The sequence below is a fragment of the Schistocerca americana genome, chromosome 8, assembly GCF_021461395.2.
Source record: "Schistocerca americana isolate TAMUIC-IGC-003095 chromosome 8, iqSchAmer2.1, whole genome shotgun sequence".
Classification (NCBI taxonomy): domain Eukaryota; kingdom Metazoa; phylum Arthropoda; class Insecta; order Orthoptera; family Acrididae; genus Schistocerca; species Schistocerca americana.
The window spans coordinates 514,930,139-514,944,358 of NC_060126.1; the positions used below are offsets into that span (position 1 = coordinate 514,930,139).

Consider the following 14,220-nt stretch of genomic DNA (forward strand, 5'->3'; position numbering starts at 1 on the left):
CCCACATGAGATGGTACTAACAGGGGATACTGAATTATACAATGGAGGACAGCATGAAAGGTGACAATTCAGGTTTGTTCGACTCATGGGAGACTGTCACAAAGGAGATGCTGCAAAGCCTGAGCTGGCAGGTGCTTAGTGATAGACGTCAGCTGTATCACAAAAGCCTACTGATTAAGTTTCAGGAACCAGTGTTAAGTGAGGAATCTAGGAATATACCACAGCTCCTAGTGTATAACCCATGTAAGAACCACAAATTCAGCATTACACTAATTACAGTTCCCAGAGGGGCAATTGAGCGGTTGTATCACCCCCTCCTGCACTCTGCCGTACATATGCGAATCGAGTGGGATGGAAGAAACTCTTATATACCATACATGCACTTCACTGTGGTTAACAGACTGTCATTGACAATCAAGTTTAGAACAGGTGACAGTCCACTCAGAACTGTTTCTCAGTGTGTTTGTGTTTGTAATGTTGCATAATTTGTAGAGTTGTGTTCGACAATGAGTGTGTTTTGTTTGGTAATATTGCTTCCTGTTGTCAATCACAATGTTATTTTAATTACTCTATACATAGATTTGATGAGATTCTTTCATGAACTCTATATATAATTTGAGCTTATTTGCAGTTTCATGCCAGCCACTGCGGCTGAGTGGCTCTAGGCGCTTCAGTCCGGAACCGCGCTGCTGCTACGGTCGCAGGTTCAAATCCTGCCTCGAGCATGGATGTGTGTGGTGTCCTTAGGTTAGTTAGGTGTAACTAGTTCTAAGTCTAGGGGACTGATGACCTCAGATGTTAAGTCCCATAGTGCTTAGAGCCATTTGAACCATTTTTGCAGTTTCATGATAAATTGTTTGTTTGTTGTGTACTTGTTGTTGTCGTTGTGGTCTTCAGTCCTGAGACTGGTTTGATGCAGCTCTCCATGCTACTCTATCCTGTGCAAGCTTCTTCATCTCCCAGTACCCACTGCAACCTACATCCTTCTGAATTTGCTTAGTGTATTGATCTCTTGGTTTCCCTCTACGATTTTTACCCTCCACGCTGCCCTCCAATGCTAAATTTGTGATCCCTTGATGCCTCAAAACATGTCCTACCAACCGATCCCTTCTTCTAGTCAAGTTGTGCCACAAACTTCTCTTCTCCCCAATCCTATTCAATACCTCCTCATTAGTTACGTGATCTACCCACCTTATCTTCAGCATTCTTCTGTAGCACCACATTTCGAAAGCTTCTATTCTCTTCTTGTCCAAACTGGTTATCGTCCATGTTTCACTTCCATACGTGGCTACACTCCATACAAATACTTTCAGAAATGACTTCCTGACACTTAAATCTATACTCGATGTTAACAAATTTCTCTTCTTCAGAAACGATTTCTTTGCCATTGCCAGTCTACATTTTATATCCTCTCTACTTCGACCATCATCAGTTATTTTGCTCCCTAAATAGCAAAACTCCTTTACTACTTTAAGTGTCTCATTTCCTAATCTAATCCCCTCAGCATCACCCGATTTAATTTGACTACATTCCATTATCCTCGTTTTGCTTTTGTTGATGTTCATCTTATATCCTCCTTTCAAGACACTGTCCATTCCGTTCAACTGCTCTTCCAAGTCCTTTGCTGTCTCTGACAGAATTACAATGTCATCGGCGAACCTCAAAGTTTTTACTTCTTCTCCATGAATTTTAATACCTACTCCGAATTTTTCTTTTGTTTCCTTTACTGCTTGCTCAATATACAGATTGAATAACATCGGGGAGAGGCTACAACCCTGTCTCACTCCTTTCCCAACCACTGCTTCCCTTTCATGTCCCTCGACCTTATAACTGCCATCTGGTTTCTGCACAAATTGTAAATAGGCTTTCGCTCCCTGTATTTTACCCCTGCCACCTTCAGAATTTGAAGGAGAGTATTCCAGTTAACGTTGTCAAAAGCTTTCTCTAAGTCTACAAATGCTAGAAATGTAGGTTTGCCTTTTCTTAATCTTTCTTCTAAGATAAGTCGTAAGGTTAGTATTGCCTCATGTGTTCCAACATTTCTACGGAATCCAAACTGATCTTCCCCGAGGTCCGCTTCTACCAGTTTTTCCATTCGTCTGTAAAGAATTCGCGTTAGTATTTTGCAGCTGTGACTTATTAAACTGATAGTTCGGTAATTTTCACATCTGTCAACACCTGCTTTCTTTGGGATTGGAATTATTATATTCTTCTTGAAGTCTGTGGGTATTTCGCCTGTCTCATACATCTTGCTCACCAGATGGTAGAGTTTTGTCATGACTGGCTCTCCCAAGGCCATCAGTAGTTGTAATGGAATGTTGTCTACTCCCAGGGCCTTGTTTCGACTCAGGTCTTTCAGTGCTCTGTCAAACTCTTCACACAGTATCTTATCTCCCATTTCATCTTCATCTACATCCTCTTCCATTTCCATAATATTGTCCTCAAGTACATCGCCCTTGTATAAACCCTCTATATACTCCTTCCACCTTTCTGCCTTCCCTTCTTTGCTTAGAACTGGGTTTCCATCTGAGCTCTTGATATTCATACAAGTGGTTCTCTTCTCTCCAAAGGTCTCTTTAATTTTCCTGTAGGCAGTATCTATCTTACCCCTAGTGAGACAAGCCTCTACATCCTTACATTTGTCCTATAGCCATCCCCACTTAGCCATTTTGCACTTCCTGTCGATCTCATTTTTGAGACGTCTGTATTCCTTTTTGCCTGCTTCATTTACTGCATTTTTATATTTTCTCCTTTCATCAATTAAGTTCAATATTTCTTCTGTTACCCAAGGATTTCTATTAGCCCTCATCTTTTTACCTACTTGATCCTCTGCTGCCTTCACTACTTCATCCCTCAGAGCTACCCATTCTTCTTCTACTGTATTTCCTTCCCCCATTCCTGTCAATTGTTCCCTTATACTCTCCCTGAAACTCTCTACAACCTCTGGTTCTTTCAGTTTATCCAGGTCCCATCTCCTTAAATTCCCACCTTTTTGCAGTTTCTTCAGTTTCAATCTGCAGTTCATAATCAATAGATTGTGGTCAGAATCCACATCTGCCCCTGGAAATGTCTTACAATTTAAAACCTGGTTCCTAAATCTCTGTCTTACCATTATATAATCTATCTGATACCTTTTAGTATCTCCAGGATTCTTCCAGGTATACAACCTTCTTTTATGATTCTTGAACCAAGTGTTAGCTATGATTAAGTTATGCTCTGTGCAAAATTCTACAAGGCGGCTTCCTCTTTCATTTCTTCCCCCCAATCCATATTCACCTACTATGTTTTCTTCTCTCCCTTTTCCTACTGACGAATTCCAGTCACCCATGACTATTAAATTTTCGTCTCCCTTCACTACCTGAATAATTTCTTTTATCTCGTCATACATTTCATCAATTTCTTCATCATCTGCCGAGCTAGTTGGCATATAAACTTGTACTACTGTAGTAGGCATGGGCTTTGTGTCTATCTTGGCCACAATAATTCGTTCACTATGCTGTTTGTAGTAGCTAACCCGCACTCCTATTTTTTTATTCATTATTAAACCTACTCCTGCATTACCCCTATTTGATTTTGTATTTATAACCCTGTAATCACCTGACCAAAAGTCTTGTTCCTCCTGCCACCGAACTTCACTAATTCCCACTATATCTAACTTTAACCTATCCATTTCCCTTTTTAAATTTTCTAACCTACCTGCCCGATTAAGGGATCTGACATTCCACGCTCCGATCCGTAGAATGCCAGTTTTCTTTCTCCTGATAACGACGTCCTCTTGAGTAGTCCCCGCCCGGAGATCCGAATGGGGGACTATTTTACCTCCGGAATATTTTACCCAAGAGGACGCCATCATTATTTAATCATACAGTAAAGCTGCATGTCTTCGGGAAAAATTACGGCTGTAGTTTCCCCTTGCTTTCAGCTGTTCGCAGTACCAGCACAGCAAGGCCGTTTTGGTTAATGTTACAAGGCCAGATCAGTCAATCATCCAGACTGTTGCCCCTGCAACTACTGAAAAGGCTGCTGCCCCTCTTCAGGAACCACATGTTTGTCTGGCCTCTCAACAGATACCCCTCCGTTGTGGTTGCACCTACGGTACGGCCATCTGTATCGCTGAGGCACGCAAGCCTCCCCACCAACGGCAAGGTCCATGGTTCATGGGGGGGTTGTGTACTTGGTAGGCATAATTTCAGAATTATGCTAAATAAATGCAGAAATTTGCGTAAAAGAAATCTCTGTAGACTGGCCAGTTTGTTTGATGTTTGGTTGGAAATGTGGCTACATATTTAATCCTTGCTGACTGCTCTTCCTGTCTCACCAGCAATCATTTAATGTGTTCTGATGCCCAGTTAAATGTCCCCTGTATGTACCTAATTGAGTTAAGTCACATTATTGATAGATACTTTGGTAGAGTTTACTACCTACTTTTGTCATTGTTCACACATACTGGCATACAAATAGTGTAAAATACTTGTTATCTGTGTATTTACATTTTATGGTTTGTAGTTTTGGTGCCTCCAGTGGTACAATACACATGAGTGCTGCATTTAGATTCAATATTTTGGCTTTTAATAACATTTTTTATTAACAGTGATATAAATAAGTTACAATATTATTTAACATAATCCGCATGGTTTACAAGATATTTCCTGCAATATCCTGCCAGCTACGTTATTTGATAGGACAGGAGAAGTCTGCAGGAGTAAAAGAGCAGCCACTTGTGTCAGGGACAGGTGTCAGCCGGTGGTAACCTCCTGCTGTAAGCCACAGAAGCAGTTTAGGAGCTGGCATCTTGCACCGTATGAATTTAGAAAGGGTAGGGGGTGGGTGATATAGGAAAGGACAGTTTATTTAGAGAAGTCATCCACCATGTATTTACTTGTCCACTTCAGTACAAGGAGCAGATAGCTGTTACAGATCCAGTGTTACACTGTGCTTTGTTTGGTATACTGCTAATGCATTACAGTGATGTGTATATGTGAAGGAATCATACTATGACCCTGTGGTTAGTGCTACAAAGCATTACAAATGATTCTGAACATGGTTCAAAGGGCACTAGAAATGTCACCTTACAATGTTACAGGTGGTGGCAATAACACACTATTTAGAGTAGCAGATTTATTTGACATTTTCTACAGCTTCGGGTGGAAAACTTGTGTTCAATATACAGAAAACTAGTTAGTATTATTTTGCATTTTTTAACTAGTTTTTGAGAAATGATATTGTATTATTTCATCCAACATTATAATGTTTGTGTAATTAAGAATAATTATTCAAATTTCTGTAGGTGATATAGCCTTCCGATATCTCAGATACATCGATAACTTGAAAAAACGATTTCCCACTGTTGACGATGAAGCAGGCCACGTAACTGTTTGTGATATCAATAGTGCCATGCTCGATGTGGGAAAACGACGTGCAGAGCTCTCGAACTTGAGCCCTGATCGTATTTCGTGGCTATGTGGAGATGCTGAAAACCTACCCGTAGAAGATTGCAGCTACAGTGCCTACACAATTGCATTCGGCATCAGAAACTGCACGCACATTGATAAAGTTGTACAAGAAGCCTACAGAATCCTGAAGCCTGGAGGCAGATTTCTATGTCTGGAATTCAGCCATGTTAATAACAGCCTTCTACAGTGGTAAGTGCATTTTTTATCTGTTATTGTATATTTAGTCACATAACAAAGTCTGCAGTTGTCAAGCTTCAGTTCCTAACAGTGCCCATAGAAAAACTCTGGCCAAGAATTTCATCTCTATGTAAATATTAAAGGTTTCTTGTTAATAAATAGGAAACAAAAGGGAAAAACATTTTTCAAAGTAATTGGCAAAAAGAAAAGCTTTATTTGAATACCATTCCATTAAAGTGAGATTTTGTAGCTGCTAGCTATAATTGATTGACTCTTTTTTTTTTTTTTTTTTTTTTTTTGTTAGTTTCAACTGGTACTTGTTACTTTGTGGATATTCCTTCTCATGTCACCTTCACTTTCTGTTTATTCCCTTCATGTGTAGCTGCTGTCTGCTACCCTCAGATACATGGCGCAGGATGAGGTGGCGGAGACTGGTCTCACAGTGTTGGGAGGGCAGCCATTTGATTCCCCGCCTGTGGCCATCCAGTTTAGATTCACCCATTTTCCATCCTTGAACTGAGCTCGTACTCCATCTCTAATGAACTCATTGTTTATGACACATAAACTGTAATCTTCATATTTTTAGGCAAATTACCACAAAATTAAGATCTGAAAAACTAAAAACTCTATATCAAATTGTGGGATTCTGTCTCTGAAGGTAGCACATAACAGGAAAAGTTAAATTACATTATTCACTCAGGGGGCATTTTAGTTCTGGTAGAATTACTTAAAATTTCATTTAAGTATATGTTCGAAATGTCAAAGGTTTAATAAGATGCATTTTCCGCTCTGCTAATTCAGTCAGACTAAATGATGAGGCGAGCAACCAGTGCTTGACGCGTGTGCTGACTCACGCTCTGTAGGGTAGCAGCTCGGGTCCGTGTGTGACTATCAGAAAATAGGTTTTCTGTGGTTTCCTTAAACAGGCTTAAGGCTTTCTTTAAAAAGGTGCCGGACTATTTCATTTTTGATCCTTCTCAACATCTCAACTTTTGCTTGCCTCTAGTGACTGTGGCCTCGAGAAGACGTTTAACCGTAATCTCGCTTCCTACTCTGTCTGCAATTGCCAGCCATTTGATGTCCACTGCTAGATGAAGGTGTCTGGGCACTACAATCTTCTAATGTCACCTACCCACTCTCCATTCGATCTGCTTCTCAGTCTTTCCTTCTCTGCCGGCATCCGACAGAGTACTCATGCAGCCCAGCTCCAGACCATATTGTTTGCTTGGCCGGACACCTGTTCCCTTCCTGTCCTATCCGGTGCCATCTTCCACTCCTGGGTGTTACTCAATCCATTTGATTCTGTTCTTGTCTCCCTATTATGTGACTCTCCATCAGCAACTGAGCAACCCACAGGTGGTTATCACATTAAAAGTCCACAGTTTAAGTCAGAACTTGGAATGCACACTGATGGTAAACTTTCATCTGAGTGAGACTGCCCACTGATAAAGGCACTGGCTCTCGTTGGGAGTAAGATGCTTCAAATCCCATTCCAGCCATCCAGATTTAGGCTTCCTGTGGTTTCCCTCAGATTGCCTGGGTCAGGTGTGCTGAGATGATTGTTTTGCAAGACACGGCTCTCCATCAGTCTGAACTTGCACCACATCTCTAGTGTCTTCATCACCAGCAGGATGTCAGACTGTCCTCTTCCCCTTTTGTAATCTTTTCATTTCAGACACATCAGAAGCCTACTTTTCAAAACAACTAACAGTACAAAAATAATTTCTACTCTTCTGTTGTTTATTACTTCTGCTGTCCATCCAATCGATACCATCTACCCTACTTTACAGTAATTTTGTTTTTGGGACTTCTTACTTGAGAGAATGTAAGTAACGTGCGGATGATGCAAAATGTTTTTAACCCTTACAACATTGCATGTATCATTTAAACAGTAAATTATTTAATTGTATATCTAAAAACAAAGATGATGTGACTTACCAAACGAAAGCGCTGGCACGTCGATAGACACACAAACAAACACAAACATACACACAAAAATCAAGCTTTCGCAACAAACTGTTGCCTCATCAGGAAAGAGGGAAGGAGAGGGAAAGACGAAAGGATATGGGTTTTAAGGGAGAGGGTAAGGAGTCATTCCAATCCCGGGACCGGAAAGACTTACCTTAGGGGGAAAAAAGGACGGGTATACACTCTCACACACACACACATATCCATCCACAATTCAAATTATTTAATTGGATAGATAAAATATCTGCTCACCAAGCGGTGGCAGAACACACACATAAAAGGCTGTTGTGATTGGCAAGCTTTCGGAACCAGTGGCTCCTTCTTCAGGCAGAAGGGTTGAAGGGGAAGGAAGAAGGGTGAAGGAAAAGGACTGCAGAGGTCTAGGAAAAGGAGTAGATTTTGGGAACATCACCCAGAATCGCGGGTCCAGGGAGACTTGCCGTATAGGATGAAAAGGAAAGACTGATTGTTGGGGACTGCATTATTTATCTATCCAATTAAATAATTTTATCAATAATTGATTGTTTTCATTGTTATATTTCAACAGGAAAGCCAGTTAGCAAACTGAGCTGATTGTTTGTTGTTATGAATTAGTAGTAATGTGTCTTTTTTCAACAAGATTTCAGAGATGTGTGATAGGTAGGTCATTAGAAATGCAGCTCTAGATCGTTTCTTATAGGGCTCCAGAAAGGAATCAGTCAGGGATTTACTGAACAAATCATACTGTCAATTGTAGGAAGAGGTGTGTATAAAGAATGGGAAATTAACATCTGTACGGACAGGTGGGGATTTTTGACAGGTTTTTGCAAATTTTCAAAGCATATTTTGTTGCATAACAAATTTTATTTTGGATGAATAATGATGGTTTCGAGTGTGCATAATGCTGTGTGTATGTAACTGGCTGCTGGGTGGGTGCACCAGCTCGGAGGTGAGAGGAAGGCAATAACGGGGCATAAGTGATTGTGCTCGGTCGAGCACTGCAGTGCTTGGACTGACCTTCCACCTGAAGGCACCACGTTTTGCTATTCGGGAATTATTCGACAATATTTGCGTCTTCTGCATCTGTGACACTCCCCCACTCCCAGAAGTCGGTGCAATACTTATCGGAAGTTTAAAGTACCTGTCAAACTAAATTTACAGAAAATGTTTTACGGAACACTCAAAAAGTCATATGCTTGGGTCTGCTGGTCAGAAGACAGGAAAAGAAATGGGAATTTTTGGAGTAAGTGTTATCGTATTGCAGTAACGATCCTGCTTTCTTCTCGATTGTGCACGAGTTCACCTTGTGGTGGTACTGACAACACTTGGTGTAACCTTCTGTGTCACTTTGCATCAATTTCAGTTGAAAGGTATCTGAATGAGAGCAGTTATACTTCACTGGAGGAGAGTCATTTTACACGCATTGCAACTAACAATCAATGTATAAATAACACTAGCTGTTACCTGTAGCCATGCTCGTGTATCAGTAATGTTGTTCTGATGAGTGATCCTGAGGAGATAAGCTACTGCACCTGTGATAACATCGGCTGCCCTCACATGCCTGTCTGTTTGGGTGACGTGCATCCTCCCCCAGCTGCCCCAATGCATCTGTCTGTGTACGTGCGGATGGATATGTGTGTGTATACGAGTGTATACCTGTCCTTTTTTCCCCCTAAGGTAAGTCTTTCCGCTCCTGGGATTGGAATGACTCCTTACCCTCTCCCTTAAAACCCACATACTTTCGTCTTTCCCTCTCCTTCCCTCTTTCCTGATGAAGCAGCCGTTGGTTGCGAAAGCTAGAATTTTGTGTGTATGTTTGTGTGTCTATCAACCTGCCAGCACTTTCGTTTGGTAAGTCACATCTTCTTTGTTTTTAGATATATTTTTCCCACGTGGAATGTTTCCCTCTATTATATTCATAATGTTTCATTTTTGTAGACAAAAGCATGAGATATATTTGCCCTCTTTGGTCAGGCTATATCATTATTATGGTAGTCTTACTCAAAGGTAATTGCATTTATTTTCCCTTCAATTAACTGATTAAACTACGTAAGTTCTCAAATTAATTGAGATAGAAAATGTTTAAGTTCACTTTCACCATAAGGAGTTACATGCTGACATTTTAATGTATTACATGCTGACATTTTAATGTACACAATTCTCCATAGTTTCAAATCTGTGATAAGTCAGACATGTACAGAAATGTAAACTCAGAGAGGCATCAGTGCCCAGGTAAGTCTAGTAGTCTTGAGTTGTTTTGCAGAACACTCTAGCAGTGTGACTAGCAGTTGCTGTACAGCTTCCTATCTCTGTAAGAGCTGTGCTTACACCTTTAGCTACAGACAAGTACTGCGTAAGTACTTTTTCATCTTTGCAATGTGATTGTCTCTTTATCATTCCCTTTATACAAAAACCGGGTCAGGTCACTCTATGTACGGATTCACCTGACAAAGGATTAGACCATCCGTTCCCTGAATTTGCCTATCCTTGACCTCTCCAGTACCTCCATAAAATCGGGTATGCTCCATCTTAAAACTTGAACAGTACGCACAGCCTCTGACCCTTATCTTTATGCATCTCAATGATGAAGTTTCTCTGTAGCATATCGACTCTACTCAATTATTCCAAACGTACCATTCCTGACTCCTTCCATTGTACTTTTTTACCTATATTTCTTCTAATGCCATAACTTATGCATATATTCTAATAAGTCATCTAATAATGAGCCTCTTTCATATTATTCCTCCAACTTTCATTTTAATATTTGTTACTAATCATACACATGCATGCTTCTCCAAGAAGTCATCAGCTTCCAATAAATACTTGTTGTCAATGACTGTGTCAGGGATCTATTCATTGCTACTAAACTATAAGGTTTATTATTATTCTTTATTATTGAAGTGGTCACATTCTGCTCACATCCAAAACAAATGCAGAAATGTAGTACTGAATGTTTACATACTTTGCATATGTGAAACATACTTTTTTCTTTAGAGAAATGATCACTTTATGTATTGAAAGATAGCTTTTTGAGTTCTTTTGACAATAATTCAAGTTATGCTTATACATTTTACTTAATCTTTCCAATATTTATATGGTAACACACTTCTACTTTAGTAATAACTCATCAATCCTTCGATTTTATGCCTGTTAATGTAATATGTTGATAACTATAGCCTTCTTATTTCACTTTCTTGAATCGTTTATTCTTTAGTGCTCTCTCATCAGAGAAAACTTGAGTTGTCATATTATTTTCATACATCAGCAATTAAACAGTTCATTAGTGCTCTTTTTATTTATTTATTTTGAGTGTTGGCCTGAAGGCCCATACAGCCATCTTTCAGTATTTTTGTGTTTTACAAAGTGCAGTTACATGTACTTAAAAATTTCATAATTAATTTTAGAAGTCAGATATTATTTTGATACTGGAGAGTTGGTATGGAAGTTGCAAATGGTTGATGGCATTTGATTAATTGTTGAATAAATTTGATTAGCTGGTTTTCATATACCAGTAGTTTACATTCGAAAAAGAGCTGACTGATATCCCCTACTGTTATTCCATCACAGTCACAATAATAATTGTCTTGGATGTGTAATCGGTGAAGATGGCTTGTGAAAGATCCACAATTAAATCTCGTTTGGATTACGGAGTTTATAAATTTTTTGTTTACCTTAACTGTGTAGAACCAGGGCTTTGAAGGAATGTTCAGCTGTATTTGACCCTAATATTTCCCTTTAATGTGCAGTGAGGCTCGATATTCATTGTTCTGTTGTTGTCTTGTTCTTCTGCGTAAGGTAGTCTTCGTGTCTGATGATTACAGTAATAAGATTTTTATAAAAGTACCGGCCATCTCACTATATTTAATGTTGCCAAATCATTTGATTCACATAAATGTTATCTTCTTTCCGATGTATTTGTTTTCTTTGGTGGTTTTCATGACGTCCATTACCAATTGATTAGATTTCTCAACAATGGTAGGTGTCTGCAAGTTTGAAAGCAAGCTTCTGCAGTCTGTTAAAATCAAAATGCTTCTTGCTGTGAGGGTCTGCAAATAATTTAAACCTGCGAGTATAGCTACAGCTTCTGCTGAAAACTTAGAAACTTCACTTAAAATTAATATCAATTCTTTGCCATTTGTGCTTGGGCATATGAAAGCGCAATCCACTCTACCATTATCTGGGGTTTTGGAGCTGTCATTATAAATCTGGAGATATTGTTCTGCATCATTAGTTGTTGTTGTTGGGTAGAAGAAGACATCATCTACTGAAGTTATTTTGTTATACTAGTGTTCTGAAATAGGACATGTAGGGGTTCTTCGGAGATTAGGTAAGATGTCCTTTAGGTTTATTAAGTTTGTACATAGTTCCGATTTTAGTGCCGTGTTTATTCCCTCTCTGTTCATGTGTTCTCGAAACCATCTTTTGACTTTCTGTATCACAATCTGGTCAATTGCAGTAAGTCTTCTTAGAAGGAATATATCCATTATTAGTTTCCACTGTAGGGCATTGCGCATTTCTGTAGCTTAACATTGCATTTGTTGGCATAGAACACGTAGCTCCTAGGCAAGTTCTGGTGCAACTAAACTGGAGTCTTTGTAGTTTTCAAATTTATTTCCTGTTGCTTCTTCAGAAGAGCATGCTTCTGTAGTCAGTTTTAGACCTTATGAGACTCTTGTATATTAATAGTAGCACGTTATGATTCACACTCCACCGTACTCTTGTGACCGAGTACAACATGTCGAGATAAAGCTGGATCTTCTCTATGAGATATGCGATATGCCCTGCCCAGGAGAGATGTGAGTCCATTGGCATTCCTAGAAATTTAGTTTGATGCTTCACTGGAAAAATCTGGTTCTTTAATCCTGTGTGTGTAATTGCTTGTGGAATATTTTGCCTGCCAAAATTGACTATGTCATCTTAAGGGCTGAGATCTGTCAACTTTAGATGTCAACCAGGTTCCTGATTGGGCTGCTGCTGCACTCATTACTCTCCTCGTTTCTGCATGGCTGCTGTCAGAAGTACGTATACATGTCTCACCAGCATATTGGAGTGTTGTTATAGCTCTCAGTAGCTCGGTTCCCAAGTCTGCTGTACAAACAAAGAGAGCAGGGCTCAATTCAATCCCTGTGGGAAACCAAGAGTGGCGTGTCTTGGGCCTACAGTTTATTTTTGAAACATAAGAGGCCAGTCCTTCCAGTGAAAAATTTGCTTAACCCGTAAATGAAAATGTAGGGCAGTCCCCTCTTTTGTTACCATAATAAGGGTATGACACCATTGTCAGATCAACAGGCTGGCTGTTCAGATTACTGTTTTCCATCATTTATTTAAACTACAAAGATGAATGGTAGTCCATTTCTTTTTAAAAGAATGCCACAATGTTTTACTAAGTTGTTTTTAATCGTTATCGGTGAGGCAATGACAGGTAACTGTAATTCAAAAAAATTTGTCCACCTGAAAAAATCTTTCTCTTTGACCCAGTGGGCGGTTGTGTAGCTTATGTACTGCCTGCAGGGTGACTGCTTCAACATGGCTCTCTTCACTTTTGGATATCTTGGTGAGACCTGTTCAAACAGTAAGGGTGAAGAAAGCTTTTACCTCACTGCTTAATGTACAACATAGTGAAGGAGGCATTCTGAATTCTTGACTGGAACCTGGTGCTTCTGTTTTAGCTGATGACACTCACAGCAACTGGCTCTTCTGTTCGTAACCTCTTTACTACCCTTGACAAGGGCACACAAGTTACACCACATACTACTGTGGACTACCACTTGATCTCCAGAGCAGACATAGATTTAGACCACAACTTGGTGGTGGAGGACTGGCAAATAAGGTGAAAAGAGGGAGAGGAGGAAAACCTAGAGAGAAATTTGACCTAGAAAGACTGAAGGAAGAAGGTAAGGATGCTCAGTTGGAAAACACATTTATGTCAAAATGTGAAAGGAGCCCAATGAACAGAGTGCAAACCCGAAGTGGAAGAGGATGAGACAGAACCTTAAGAAATCTGCAGAAGAAGTTGTAGGTGTGAGGAAGTTTGTAAGAAAGGAATGAATGGCTAACAGATAGAATACTACGTAAGATGGAAGAAAGAAGGAAAGGTTGTAGGGGTGAGGAAGTTCATAAGAAAGGAAAAAATGGATAACAAATACAGTATTAAGTAAGACAAAAGAAAGAAGGAAATGTTAGACAATAGGAATTGAGGAAGGGAGAGAAAGCTGAAAGCTGAGTAATGAATTAAGGAGAGAAAGAGAACAGATAAGTAAGACATCAATGAAAGAGATATGTAAGGAAACAGATAAATTAGAAAAGAAAGGAAAGTATGAAATGATGTGTAGATTAGTGGCTGAATTAATTTTTGAAGTAAAGATAAGCAGGACAGGTATGGTAATAGAAAGAACTGATGGGTGGTACAATGGCTCATAAACTGGAGTAAATGTTGGGAAGCTGACAGGAGTATATAGAGATCCTATATGAGGCTAATCAAAAACCAAACAATATTCAATTAGAAGAGGAGATGATAGTTACAGAAGAGGACAAAGGATGCTGCAACATGGAAGGAGCAGTAAAAAGGGCTTTAAGGGAGATGAAGAATCATAAAAGCAAGTGCTACTGATGTATTACCAGCAGAGTAGTTTAAGAGCCTTGA

The 14,220-nt window shown here is 39.6% G+C and overlaps 1 protein-coding gene across 1 annotated transcript in view; it reads left to right on the forward strand.

The window, feature by feature from the left end:
• LOC124625804 (2-methoxy-6-polyprenyl-1,4-benzoquinol methylase, mitochondrial) overlaps positions 1-14,220 on the forward strand; it is a 167,836-nt gene that overhangs the window by 28,795 nt on the left and 124,821 nt on the right. Inside the window, exon 3 of the mRNA XM_047149267.1 lies at positions 5,288-5,642. Within this exon, the coding sequence (XP_047005223.1) occupies positions 5,288-5,642 (355 nt within the window). The remainder of the gene's footprint in view (positions 1-5,287; positions 5,643-14,220) is intronic.